The sequence below is a fragment of the Streptopelia decaocto genome (assembly GCF_964273445.1).
Source record: "Streptopelia decaocto genome assembly, chromosome: 4".
NCBI lineage: Eukaryota > Metazoa > Chordata > Aves > Columbiformes > Columbidae > Streptopelia > Streptopelia decaocto.
The window spans coordinates 34,539,763-34,553,182 of NC_138658.1; the positions used below are offsets into that span (position 1 = coordinate 34,539,763).

Genomic DNA, 13,420 nt, shown 5'->3' on the forward strand with positions numbered 1-13,420 from the left:
ACTGTACTTTTCAGGCCTGTTGCAGTATTGTGACTTCAGAAAAAAAATTAGAAAAAAAAATAGAGGGAAAAAAAATTGCGCTATTGATGACAAATCTCTGGACCTGGCTGTGTTTGCTGCAGCAGCAGCAGCAGCTTTGCTTGGGGCAGACCTGTGTCCATGCACACAGTCCAGCCGTCGCCTGCTGCAGAGCAAACCCCATCCTGTGAGGGAGAGCCTGAGGAATTGTGTGCTCCCAGAAACTTTCCTCTCCGTGTGCCAGAGAGGGGGGAGAGAGGGAGAGCAAAGGAGAGCAGGGGAGGAAGGCAGGGGAGAGAAGGCAGCTTGCTTCACACGCTGCTGAAGGCTCTCAGAAGCACTCAGACCGCAGGAGCAGCTCGCTGGCTGGTGTGCAGTTTGAGGGGCAATGTTCATTGACTTTATTCATTGAATTGCTGAAGGACAGCTATGACATCTGACTGCTGCTTCTACATGTTCTTGCTTATTGGTACCAAAGGTAAGTGTACCTGGCTTCTTTTTTTTTTCTTGTTTTATACATTGCAAATCAGATAGCTAATTAACTCCAGAAGTGATTTTTTTATTTTTCTAAGCTATGACATCTCAGTTTTATTTTACAGTTCTTCGTGGAAAATATTCTTTGGAATCGAAGTGTAGTGCAGTCTCTCAAGGTTACTAGCTACATGTAAGGATCAGATATTTTTGTACTTAATGCTTTGAGAGTTAATAGTGATGAACTGAAATAAAAAGAAACAGTTTAAACATTGCAGAAATACTTGCTGTAAATATTTAATGAACATACACATAGAACTGACTCATTTCAGATGCCATGAAATCCACATTTTAGACTCAGTTCAGTAGCTTGTAGTGGTACTGTGCAAGTTTTACTAGAATTGGTAGCTCTTGAAAAGTAGATTGTGTTCAGGTAGCAAGAATTTTTACTCTCTGATTCAGCATGGCAGGCAGTATAGCATGCAAGATGGAGACCTAATTAAATTTAAGTTTTTCTTCAGATAAAAATCACTTCATTGTGGTGGGAGTTACACCTGACCTTCTGTTTACTTCAATAATGTTTTCTTCATTTCATTCAAGCACACTGTTTGTATGTGCTGCTTTTGACTTGGGTAAAGCTGTCCATGTGAAGTTGCTGATACTGATTTAGATGTTGGATTTCCTAATTATTATAATTTTCTTTAGTTTTAATTTTTATATTAAAAATTGCTTTTTGTTTGACAATGTAAATATTAAAATATTTTATTAATTTTGTAGATGAAATAGCTATCCTTTGCAATATCAAGCATTTTGTTAAACTAATAGGAGAATAAGGTTGAATTCTGCCACCTTCTTCTATATTGAACAATAGCTTGCTATCTCTCCTGCTTTTAAATTAAACCTTTTGGGATTTACATGGCCATACTATGCTGTTTAACATAAGATTTGTATGGAATGTTGCCCACATTAGGAGTCTGGGAAACAGAGCTCCACTTATAGTTATTTTCACAGTTGCAAAGCTTAGTTAAATCTGTGGAAAAACTCTAAGCAGTTCTATTATGTTTCAGAGGAATAAGTAGTGTGTGAGCTGTAAGCATGAAAAAACAGTTATATTAATGTATTTGGAATTGAACAGGCTATGATAATGAGATTTTATCAAGCCTGTGAGTAAAGCCTGGCTTCATATTATCCATGAGCGATAATCCAATATTTAAATGTAGTGCTTCGAGGTTTGAGGAATAAAAACTGAAGGATTTCAACAAATTAAGCCTTTCACATTACTGTTTTCAATACCAAAACAGTGAAATGTTTAGACATTCATACAAAATGTGCAAATCATTGTTGGTATATTTTCTGCTGGGTTAAATTCATCTCAGCTGTGAAATTTATAATGCCTATCAAAATATATTCAAGCATTTTGCAAAACAGGATAGCAGATGAGGAATGTGAATGACTACAGGTCTTCTAGTATTACAGTTATGATGGCTATTACCTTTTAGGTGTTTATTGGCTCATCATTTATAGTGTATTATAACACTTATAAGAAAATCACATGGCTCATCTAGATTTGTTGAAGAGAGAAGCAGTGCAGGCATAGGTTAAAGCACGTGCATGCCTGGAGACTGTCACCTCTTAGTGCTCTCTTTTGCACCAAAATTAATTCCTGTTTAGTGCCACTAACCTCACTCATTACACAGTTCACAGCGTCACCGCCTTTCAGAGTTTTAGCCGTCCAACTGAATTGTAACCATATCTACAAGTTGGCTGGTTTCATCTGAGCAATAGATTGAAGATTTGCTCAAGTCTTCAGGCTAACTGATATTAAAACAAACACTCCTGAAGTATAATCGTGCTTAGAAATTGGATTTGTTGTTTCTGGACTGCCAGAAGTTCAGCTGTAGAGTTTTATTGGGGTGGGGGAGTGTTTGGGGTTTGCTTGTTTTTTGGTTTTTGTTTTTTTTATTTTTACAACTCACAATGCTCCTAATTCTTTTAAAAAGCAAAATGAGAAGTATCTATCATACAAAAACTACTCTTGCCTGACCCATCCATATCAATTCAATCTACTCTGTTTCGTTTTCCATTCAACAGCTAAAGTTGCACACAAATAACTCAATAGCTCTTTCATTTTACTCTCTTCCTTCAGATTATTCATTAAATCATTTTATGTGAAAACCTTTACTTCTGAAATCCAAACAATCAAACCAACCCAAATAATGAAACGTTTTATGCATCAGCAACTCTTGGCAACTGCCTGACTACTTTCCCATGTGGAGTATACTATACCAGGTAGAGGTTTTATTTGAAAACAAAGCAGTATCTGTACCATGTTTTTTCCCTGGGCAACAGCATCAATTGTGACATGGAGAAAAGTAAATTTTAGACTCCAGTTGTGGAACTGGCAGCATCAAGTGAGTAACCAGGATAAACCTCTGCCTGGGTGTCTCGCCCCCCTCACAAAGCTGGCAGGTTGCTTAGGCATGTGGCTGGCATTGCACTGGCTGCTGTCACGGCTTGTCTCTTAGTAAAATGATCACCTGTAATTGCTGCAACAACCATAGCGCACATTTGCGTATTTGGAATCACTTTGAATAGCTTTCTAGGGATAAAAATTATTTCATCGTCCTGGACTTTGGCTGGCAGACTCTCAAACAATTAACTTATCAATCATTAAGAAAAACAGAAAAACGTTAATATCTAAAACTATTCAAAGTGAATTCCAATGGGATTTGGCAGGCTCTTCATGGAAAACAATTATGACTGTTACTATTTTAACCCTGTATTATCTGTGGCCCTACCTGAAGTTTTCCAATCCTATTTCTCTTTGTGCCTACAGTTCAACTTCCCTTCTCTTTCTATCCTTTCTCTTTTTTTTTATTTTTTGCTTCTTTTCTTCCCTTGCTTCAGAATGCCACTGAAAACTTTCTTAAAACAGTCTGAAACTTGTTAGACCTTCTGGTGCTGCATGTACTTGACAGCTGTTTTCAAGGCCAAGATCTCTTACACCAAATGCTTTCTGTCAAATGTGGGGAAGAGACCAGCCCAAATCGTTTGGAGAAGTGCCAGTTTATGATTGTGTAGGGTAGTGCTCTTGTTTACATAGTTTGTAACAAATTCTAAGATCCCTTCCAGATTTGTAAATAAGAAAGGGAAATTACTTCAGTGAAATCACAGAAGCTCAAATAATAGTTGTGTGATAATAATTTTTGGTTAATTTCTCTTTGCTTTCATTTAACTTGGACATTAATTTGACCAGCTTCCCTGTGGCTAAAAGAATAATATACATCTTCTGTATCTCTGTGTACAACAAAAAATCCTGTACGTACAGAAAATCAGGGATGAGGATTATTTCCTGAGGAAAATTTCCTCTGATATCAGTTAGAGGGTAGTGAAAAGACTAAGTGATAAACTGAAACTAAACTCTGAAAATCAGATCATTGTCATATGCACAGGCTGGTCTGACTGCAACTGCCGCATGGGCAAGGCTGCTTGCACCTCTCCATTAACAGCACTAGGGGTTACCTAACTTGCAAACTTGTCTTGACTGTTTATAGCAAGTCTACCAAACTTGGACCATTTGCTCTGAAATTTTATGTGCAACGGGGCGCTTTTTTTTCACCTTAAGTGAGAAGACAAGCAAAGCTTTACCTAAATCATTTTAATTTTTCAGAAAGTGAGGAATTGGTACTTTGCCTATGTTGAATGATTCTGGGAATCTTGTGTTAAACAATGGGTTTTCTTAAATGAATAAGGGTTTCTACAGTATTCCACTACAAAATTACTGTGTCTGAGAGATAGTTGTCTGACTGGCCTTCCCATAGAACTAATGAGGCGATTCAAGCACTAGTTCCAGTAGTGTAAAAACTGACCTTCTGTAATGGATGCTCCTGGATGCTAGAGACCTGTGTGAAGCTCATCAGAGGAACTGTAACCTCAATTAATGTTTCCTGACAGTGCCACATGTCCTATACTTTGAAGCCGTCAAATCAGACTTTGAAATGAGAAGTTCAAGGCAGGGAGTTCTAAGAAGCCGAGAGGATCAGGAAGTCATTGTGGTTGTGTCTAAAAAAGAGAGAAGGTGAAAATGTATTGCAAAGGACTGAGTGAGGAGACTGAAAGCAGAGAAAGGGATGTGGAACAAGGGAGTCGAGAGGTGAGAGAAAAGGCTAATGCTACTTAGAAAGGGAAAATGGAAATCAGAAAGACTATTAGTCTGGGAGGGCAGAGACTGATGACAGGGATGTGTGTGAGGGAGCCAGGAGGGAACAGTGAATTAATTAAATGAGAAGGACAAGGAGGTTTGAGAGAGGGAATTGTCTGAAGAATAAAGTCCTGGGATCCTGAGATGAGAACTAGAACCCTATACAGACAGGAGGATACGACAGGATGGGAGGCAGGTATTGGTTAGGCAAGAAAGGCTGGCAGTGAGGTAAGCAGCCAGGGAGAGGAAAAGGCAAGACCGAGCAGAAAAAGGACTTCTGCGTGGTGGGGTGAGCACCCTGCTACAAAGCCAGAGGGAAGCACGAGGTTGTCCTGGTGCTTACTGCCTCCTTGCAAAATGTCTCCTCCTACTGTGTGACACCTCTGCTCAGAGTCTGGTAATTAATGCTGTTGGATCACCCCACCCTCTCAAACATGTCTGGAGAATTAAAGGTTTTGGACTCGTGATGCCACAGGGTATCATGTTATGTCAGAGGAGAAGTGACTTGCTCTTTTAATATTCTAGGATGCTACCTATATCAAAGCACATTATTAATTTTGCAAGCTCAGTGTTTAGGAATCAAGACAAAGGTTACAATCTTAATTTGTCCTAAGTGCATAATACTGTATTTTCTTCATGCTATAGCTCACAAGAACTTGTTCTTCATGTACTACATTTGAAGAATGAATCAGAAACATATAGTGAACTATGCTGCCTGTGTTACCCCTTATCCATTTGCTGTTTAAGGTAAAATGTGAATGAGGTTGGGGATTACAAAATGATGGCCATGTCATGAAGGCAACAGAACTCTGCTGCAGAATACTGGTTTCTGTTCCTGTTTCTTGCCCAAAACAGTGATGCTTTAAATGCTTCATAAATGGACAATAATTATATGGCAGGTTTTCTAGTGTTTTGGCTTGATAATCCTAATGTGGCAGTGTTCATTTCACAGCTGCCACTGAAATCTGTAAAAGCTGTGCTTAAATCTGTGAAGCTGACTCTGAAAATAGGAACCTAAAATTAGCAGAAACACTTGCCATACATATGTTAACATCTCAGCTCCTCATGCCATATTCTAAACTGTAATCTAAGCAGTCTGTGGGGACTTAAATATGGGATGTCTAATTATTGTAGCCATATGACCGAATTTAATATTGTAATTTATAAATGGCTAGACTGTAGACTAAGCAGCAGCATGTCAGCAATGCATTAGAAGACTAACCAAAGTGTAGGTAAAATGTGCCTAGTGTTATATGGAGGTACATTTGCAGAAATGTATGAAATTTAAAGGTAAGTGGCAGAATTTGAGTGTATGCTGCTAATAATACAATTCTGGAGAATTTAACAGATATTTTAAAATAATACCAAGTTACGAAGGATTTAATTTTGCTAATCAGTTATGTCAACAATAGTTTTAAGTACTGGGATATGATCTTGTAAATTACAAAAATAGATAGATAGATAGATAGATAGATAGATAGATAGATAGATAGATAGATAGATAGATAGAAAGAAATTGGAGCCAGATTATGATGTCCAGTAACAGATAGCTGTGCACCAATACTCTCTCTTCTCAGTTTGATCACTGCTGGAGCAAACTTTTCTTCCTCCCAGCCCCGTGTCCTGCCTCATGTGCCACACTGGACATGAATCATGACAGCACTGCTCCAATTTAAGCCATGTTTCAGAGCATCCTTTCATTTGTGTTAACAAGGAAAACTTGATGGCCGGAATGGGCATAATTATGGGTGGATGTAGCTGGAATGGGGTCAAAAGGAAGAGAAGGAGGAGCTATAGACTATGTGGAGGCAAAATCCATCAGTAATCCATGCAAATGTATTTTTTAGCCAAACTGCATCTAAAATGGAGATGAACTTCTGAATGTAGTTTCTTACTATCTTTTCTAACTTGATTGGGAAAAGTTAATATCTGGGTAAGTTACTCCTATGTCCTGCTAATGCACAATTTCTTTCTGTACATTAATAATTCTATAAAAATCTAAAAGTTAGAATATTAAAATCTATAAATCTTAATCTCTAGGCACATTTCTACATAATCTGCAAAAGAAGAAATAAGCCAGCTGTCTCCAGTCACGGTTCAAGATCAACTAACATTATTCAACATTATTCACTTAAAGTCAGAAAACCTATTAGCTTGAGATAATTTCTGTTTTATGGCACTTTAACTGGAGTGTCACAATTTATACTGATAAGTAAAGTTTACTCATAGTAAAATATAGTAGAGATTGGAAAACGTGGTTTTTAAATGGAACCAAATATTCATGAGTCAGAATCCAATAATAATGCACTTATTTAAGGACAGTGTCTGCAAATTGGTTTTTCACATAATAGTCCCATGAGCTTATTTTCAAATTATTTTACTTCAGAACAGAACAATGAAGGATTCCATTTTTATAATGCTTCAGGAGGGTGGAATCTCATAGATTTATAGGGTACAGCAACCTACCAAATCTGAACTTGAAGTTATATATTAAATTTAAATTCCTAATAGTTATAATAAATGGTTCTTAGTAACAAAAGTATGTGAATAAATAAAATTTATCAGATAATCTTGTCTCAGGCTCACCAAGAAATAACATTTTTATTGTTACAAAATTAATCTTAAGTATGCTTCAGAGCTTTATTTAAAGTTATGCTGGCTTAGTTCCATTGTAAGAACTATCATTAGAATCCTTTTAGCCTTTAATAAAGGCACAATGAATTAAAACAAAATTTAAAAAAAAAATATGCTACACATTTCAAATACTTTGTGTAAGGCTCCCAAAATGCTTTTATTCCATTTCTCTCTCTGGTGTCTGAGATAGAAAAAGCTTACCTATGAGTACTTTATGAAGATTTCTTTAAGATTGTGTTAGTTGGGAGAAGGTGAAAAATATTGTAGCTTCTGAAATTGTGGCTGATGTGCAGCTTGCTTGGTCTAAGTGACCCTGTAGCAGAATAAGAGACCAAAGAGCAAAAGAAGATGGAGGAAGAGAAAATAAAACCTCCCACTGCCCTCCATCAGCTTGTCTTCCTCAGCCTGTGGCCAGGCTATTTTGCTATCATCAGTGCTGCAAAATATTCATTCTACCAGTCCGGGGTGGTTTTGTTGTTGTTGTTGTTTGTTTGTTTTCCTTGTCACAACAGCATATAAAAGATGGTGTGAAAGAAGTCACAGCTGAGTCATGCAATTTTCAGCTGGGAGAATTAAAAAAATAATAATAATTTTTTTTTTAAAAAAAAAAAAAAGCAAGACAGTTTTCCCTTTTTTGACTGAAGAAAAGTTCGGCAAAGTGTTATGATCTTTTAGATTGTTTTCTGTTAGGAGCAGAAGTTAATGATTGTCACTTGATTCTTTACTATTCTGCTCATTTACAAATAATTTATTCTCAGAACATCATACAATCAGAATATCAGCAAGTAATTTCCCTCTTCGTTACCTTTCTAATTTCATTCCATTTTTGGTTGCAGCTTTCTCTTAGGGCTTTGCTACAATTACTTACTGTCTCATCTCCTGGATTTCTTTTTACTTCCACAAACAAATGCACATGCACACAAACTCCTCTCCTATATGTCCATCACAAAAGTCAATTAATTCTGCCTTTTCTTTATGGAAGCTTAAAAGACATATTACAAGTGTTTGTTAATTTAAATAATTTCGTTTTCATTCATCAGTGTTTCAGTTTTGCTTAATTATATATGGCTGACTGGGTTAACCTGTGCAAAGCAACAAATCTGAAGCGAATTTCTTTACAGTAATCTCTAATTACTATCATTATGTATTTAAATTCAAAGTGCTGGTTACCTACATGAGGTGAATTATTATTACTTGAGGGACACTAATTTATTGATAACCAGCTGTTCTTGATCCTCTTGGCTAAAGTACATTTTAAAATATCGGATTAAAAGAAAAAAAAAAAAAAGAAAAAAGAAAAAAGTAATTAGCCTACTACTAAGCATGTTATGAGATAACAGAAAAATGTAAGATAAATGGGAAATACTGCTAAATAATAAACTTTTTTTCCCTAGGATTACATCAAAACATCCACATTGCCATGCCTGCTGTAAAGCTTAGAGATTTTTTCCTTTCATGCATGTCTTTAAATCATTAACTCTTTACAAATGCAGTGTTTCAAAGGAGGAAAATAATATTATTTGAAACAGACTTCTTTGATCTTTGGAGCTTGAATAGCCTGCCCAACTGCACTCCTCCCTGGCTGGGAGGAAAAAAAATCAGCTGCTGGGAGGGGAGTTTTCCTTGATTTTGGTGGCGGTCATTGCCTTTTCTGGGTCTTTCAGGTGGGATGGTACTGACTGGTACAATGTATTTAATACATTTACATTGGTGCCTTCATTTTTTTTTCTGTATCTAAGGCCACCCAAATAAAACCCTAGTGTTTCATGAGTCCAGTTTCAGACTTGATAATGCACCAGTGTGAAAAGGAAATCAGTGAAATCAAAGAAGTTACACCAATGCAAAACAACACTCGGGCAAAGGAAAACGTACTTTAATGTATTTTCTGTTGGAAATTATGTCAGAATACTAAGAATTTATTTCTAAACAGAAAACAGTCAAGCATCATTTAAATTCTTTGTATTTGGGGAAAGAGTGAAAAGGGGACTGACAGAAAGGTTTGACTCTGCTCATTAATTTGTGTCTTTGTTAGAAATAGTGCTAAAGCCTCATCCACTGAATAAAATTCCTTATACTTCATATTAGAGCTTTTTCAAATAATATTATCTCTTTCAGCTCTTTCTGTACAACAGAACCTTTCTATTCTAAGTTCTATGTGAGCAGAACAAAAAGACAAATTAATAAAAGGTATGAGAGCCAAATCCTCTGGCAAGGTGCCACGTGACCAGTCTGAATTGCTCTACTGGCAGTTTTAGGCCCTGGAGCAGATTTATCTGGCAGTTATACAAAAAGGATCTTCCAGCACTATAGCTGGATTAATTAGACTGAATTATCTGTGGCAAAACTGATAACTAACTTTAGTAACGTTGTTATGAGATTGGAGTCTGTATTTTCCAAAAGATACTACAAATTATCTGCTTAGGAAAATGCTTCTGAAATTAAAGCAATGTGAAACACACAGCAAAACATAATGGTACTATATGAAATCAAAATCCAAAATAACAACCAGATTGGCAATCATAATAGACATATCATTTCTGCTGAAATCCTTTGCACTATATTGTGTTTAATGAAACAAAACATTTTATACAGTCAGCCATAAACTTATGTGTGTAGCTAAAGTACTAGATATTCCTAGAATGACATTTAATATGGTCTACTAAAGATAAATGTAATGCAATAAAACTGAAAATGTAATTTTGATTGCAAGAGCAACAGCCAAAATATTAAAAATTGCTACTGTTTTAGAAATAAAGCTGTTGCAACCATTTGGCATTCTGAATAAACAGCATTGTGTCACTTGCACCTAATAAAATGTAACACTACAAACATGATCCCTATGCTATACAGATATTTAGAAAATGCTATATACATCAGAGCTGAACAATTAGCGAATGAGAAGAGGAGCAAATGACAGAAAAAGCAGTTGTAGTGACAACAGTTTAATTATATTCCTGTGGGGATCCTGTGCAGATGTTTAATTCTTTTAAGCCACTGATGCTTTGCTTCAAGGATTAATGAACGATAAAGTAGCTGTCGCCGCTAAAGCAAGGTCTATCAAGGTCTACAACTTTTGCCCAAGGAGTTATTCCAAATGTGTACATTAACAGCATTAAAGTTCAAGTGCATAAACTGGTTGGTTTATTTTTAGTTCTTGTATGAAATCTACTTTCAATATGTTATTTATGGACAGTTTTTAAATGCTAGTAAAAATTGTTTTAATAGTATGGGATTCCCATTACATATTCACAGGAATGACTAGAAAGCATTTTCTAAAAGAAGTTTCAGATTTAGGAGAGTCTTTATAGAATTACATGCTGGGAAAAAAGAAAAAAAAAAGCATTCCGGCTGACAAAACTGTAATAAGTTATCTATACAAAACTTAACTTCATATTTCTATCCTGAAATGCACTAGACTAACTTCATCCTAGTTTATAATAAGTTGCTGAAAATTTCCCTTTTTTAGTACAAAGTTGAATAATCCAGAACAAAATCAGAAAAATTAATGCAAGACTGAACTAAATATTGTTCACTGCTGCATGTTTTTGTAAAGGAAAAATTGAGATAAGTAATTTTTTTTTAAAAAAACAAGATCTTTGTAAGATTTTTCTTTTCTCTGCCGTTTGGTGGTTCAAATGGTTCTGATCAGAGTTGGCCAACCATTTGACAATAATATTCTTTGTCAATCATTAATTAACCATTTCTTAGCTCAAAGGAATTCATAGTTATGAACTTGTTTTATACTCTTTTTATGATTATTTATCTTTTGAAAATAAAGGTTACAAGCCTATGATGTTTCCTCCTCTATGTTATGCTATCTGTTTTTCAAAGTCTGCTCACATGCCTTTCAAATAACTTTCAGCAGAAAAGGAATTTTTTAATCCACTGTCATCTTGAAGTATTAGCAAAAAAAATGATGGGCAAAATCAATTTCAACTTTAATGTTTTCTTTGTTGCCTCTTTCTACTTTAGTTGAAGAAAACATACCCTTTCAAAGCAAGCATTCCAAATGAAAATTTTCAGTCCCCTTGCTCTGGCCCATTTCACCCTGTGTGTAGAAGTACAGCAACTAAAATTAGTTACAGGAGGGTAGGAAAAGTCCCACCATTAAATAACATTGTGTTGGTCTATTTGAAAAACTTGGGGGTTTGTAGGTAAAATAACTTTCCATCATAGTAAGTACAGGATGGATTCTTCAGTACTATGAGAATTCCTCAGTCCTTGTAATTTAAGGACTCCTTTTTAAAAATAGTTGTATTTCCTCATCCCAAATACTTTTAAACTGATAACTTACTCAAAGTGAAGAAAAAAATGTTACCTTATTTGGCCAATAGAATCTGAGAGTCATTTTGCACTCATTACAGTGGGTCTTCATGTGATTCAAATTTTTGAGAATACAAAAATATTTTCCTGATACTATGATATACCCTTATTTGAACCTATAAGCAACACAGTTGAGATCGGTGTGACTAGCAAGTACCAGCAATGAATAATACTGCTTTGATTAGTTTAATGTGTATGACTCAGTCTAATCAACGCAGTATTTTCCCATTACAGAGTCATATTCACTTGTTTTACAGAAGCTACAAGTAACTGCATTAGGTTTGTATTCTTCTAGTGCACATGTCCCTTATTTGGTTTCTCAAACAGTATTTGTGACCCAATCTCTGTTTTCAAAACTTTGTGTCATTTTTCAAAGAATTCACAAAAAGTGTGAGTTTCATTAATCAGTTTAGTTTGAAGGAAAACCATGTTCTCCTGCGAATATCTTCTTCTTGGCTTTCCCAAATGTGTTCCCTCTTCTGATTTCATTTTATGAGACCTTAAAGAGGGGCTGCCATGTTCTTTCCCTAGTCATTCTGCATTAATGCAGCAGAGGTAAGAGCCTTACCATTTTATACTAGATGATAACCCAACTCTTGCTTATTTCTTTAAAAAAAGGAAAGCAGTGGTAAATTAGTCTTATACGATAAAGAGTAGCAGTAAAAGAGTTATCCACTTTCTTCAAGCTAGAGGAAAGATCACAGATGTCTGTCTTAACATAGATGTCTCAAAGCAGCAGGTCTGGACAAGCTTGAAAGGTTTATAACATAAATTCCTGATTCTCTTTTTGGAAGCTTGAGAAGAATTGGGGGACAGAGGAGGACCCTAAATACATGATAGTCAGAAACATTTAATAACCAGAATCATTAATCTGAGCTATTGGGTAGAACATTATTCTTTATTGAGAGAGCAAACACCTTGTCAGAAAGATGTTTGTTTGTGTTTTTGCCATTTGTACTGATACTGGTTCACCTATTTCTGTTTTATTTGTTCCAGAAAGCTTGAAAATACTTGAATGTTTATTCTGATCATTATGAGAAAAAAAAAAAAAAATGTTGGTACAGTAAAGCTGAAGTGTATGAAATTCTCTCTGTCACCAGAAGGCGGGAGATTAATTTCTGTATAAGGTATACAAAGCAGAGATTTTTTTACTTGGAGAATCTGTAAAAGCAAACCTTCTGACATAATCAAGTCTGTCATGGATTTATACTTTTCATCTTCACAACTGAGACCTAAACAAATCTATCATGAGTTCCACCTTTTCTCTAGTTTCTACCTTTGTAGCTAAATTCTTTATACACAGTTTAAATTTTTTTTAGTCTTCTTTTATCTATCAATCTACATTTGCCATATCTCTGAAGGACATCTTTTTTTTTTTTTTTTCTGTTGACTATGTAAGATAACAACATTGGGGCAAAACTTACTGTTGTAAAGCACGAATAATTTACATTAATCAAGCCATATTAGAGGTCAAGTTGATTATTTATATGGCTTGCTACTGATACTTCTGTGTTGTAGGGGATCTCTTGTTTTTACAGTGCTAGTTTGGCAGTAAGAATCAAAGCTGAGGTGTTCTGTCCTGCATGAGCTGCGAATGAGAACCTATAAAACAAGAGAGGTATCTTTGAAGCTTGATACACATAGGAAAACCTATAGATAAAGGGAGTACAAAATAACATTTTTCTTCTTCTTGATTTACACAAACATGAAACAGCCAATGATTTGACATGATGAAATCATCATTCATTAATATTTTTTTGAGATACTGTATCA

General features: G+C 35.5%; 1 protein-coding gene across 1 annotated transcript in view; it reads left to right on the forward strand.

Moving 5' to 3' along the window:
* Nucleotides 1-447: 447 nt before the first annotated feature.
* Nucleotides 448-13,420, forward strand: part of RXFP1 (relaxin family peptide receptor 1) — a gene marked incomplete at both ends in the record, with an annotated part of 43,790 nt that continues 30,817 nt past the window's right edge. The window contains one exon of the mRNA XM_082051231.1: nucleotides 448-496. Coding sequence (XP_081907357.1) covers nucleotides 448-496 — 49 coding nt within the window. The remainder of the gene's footprint in view (nucleotides 497-13,420) is intronic.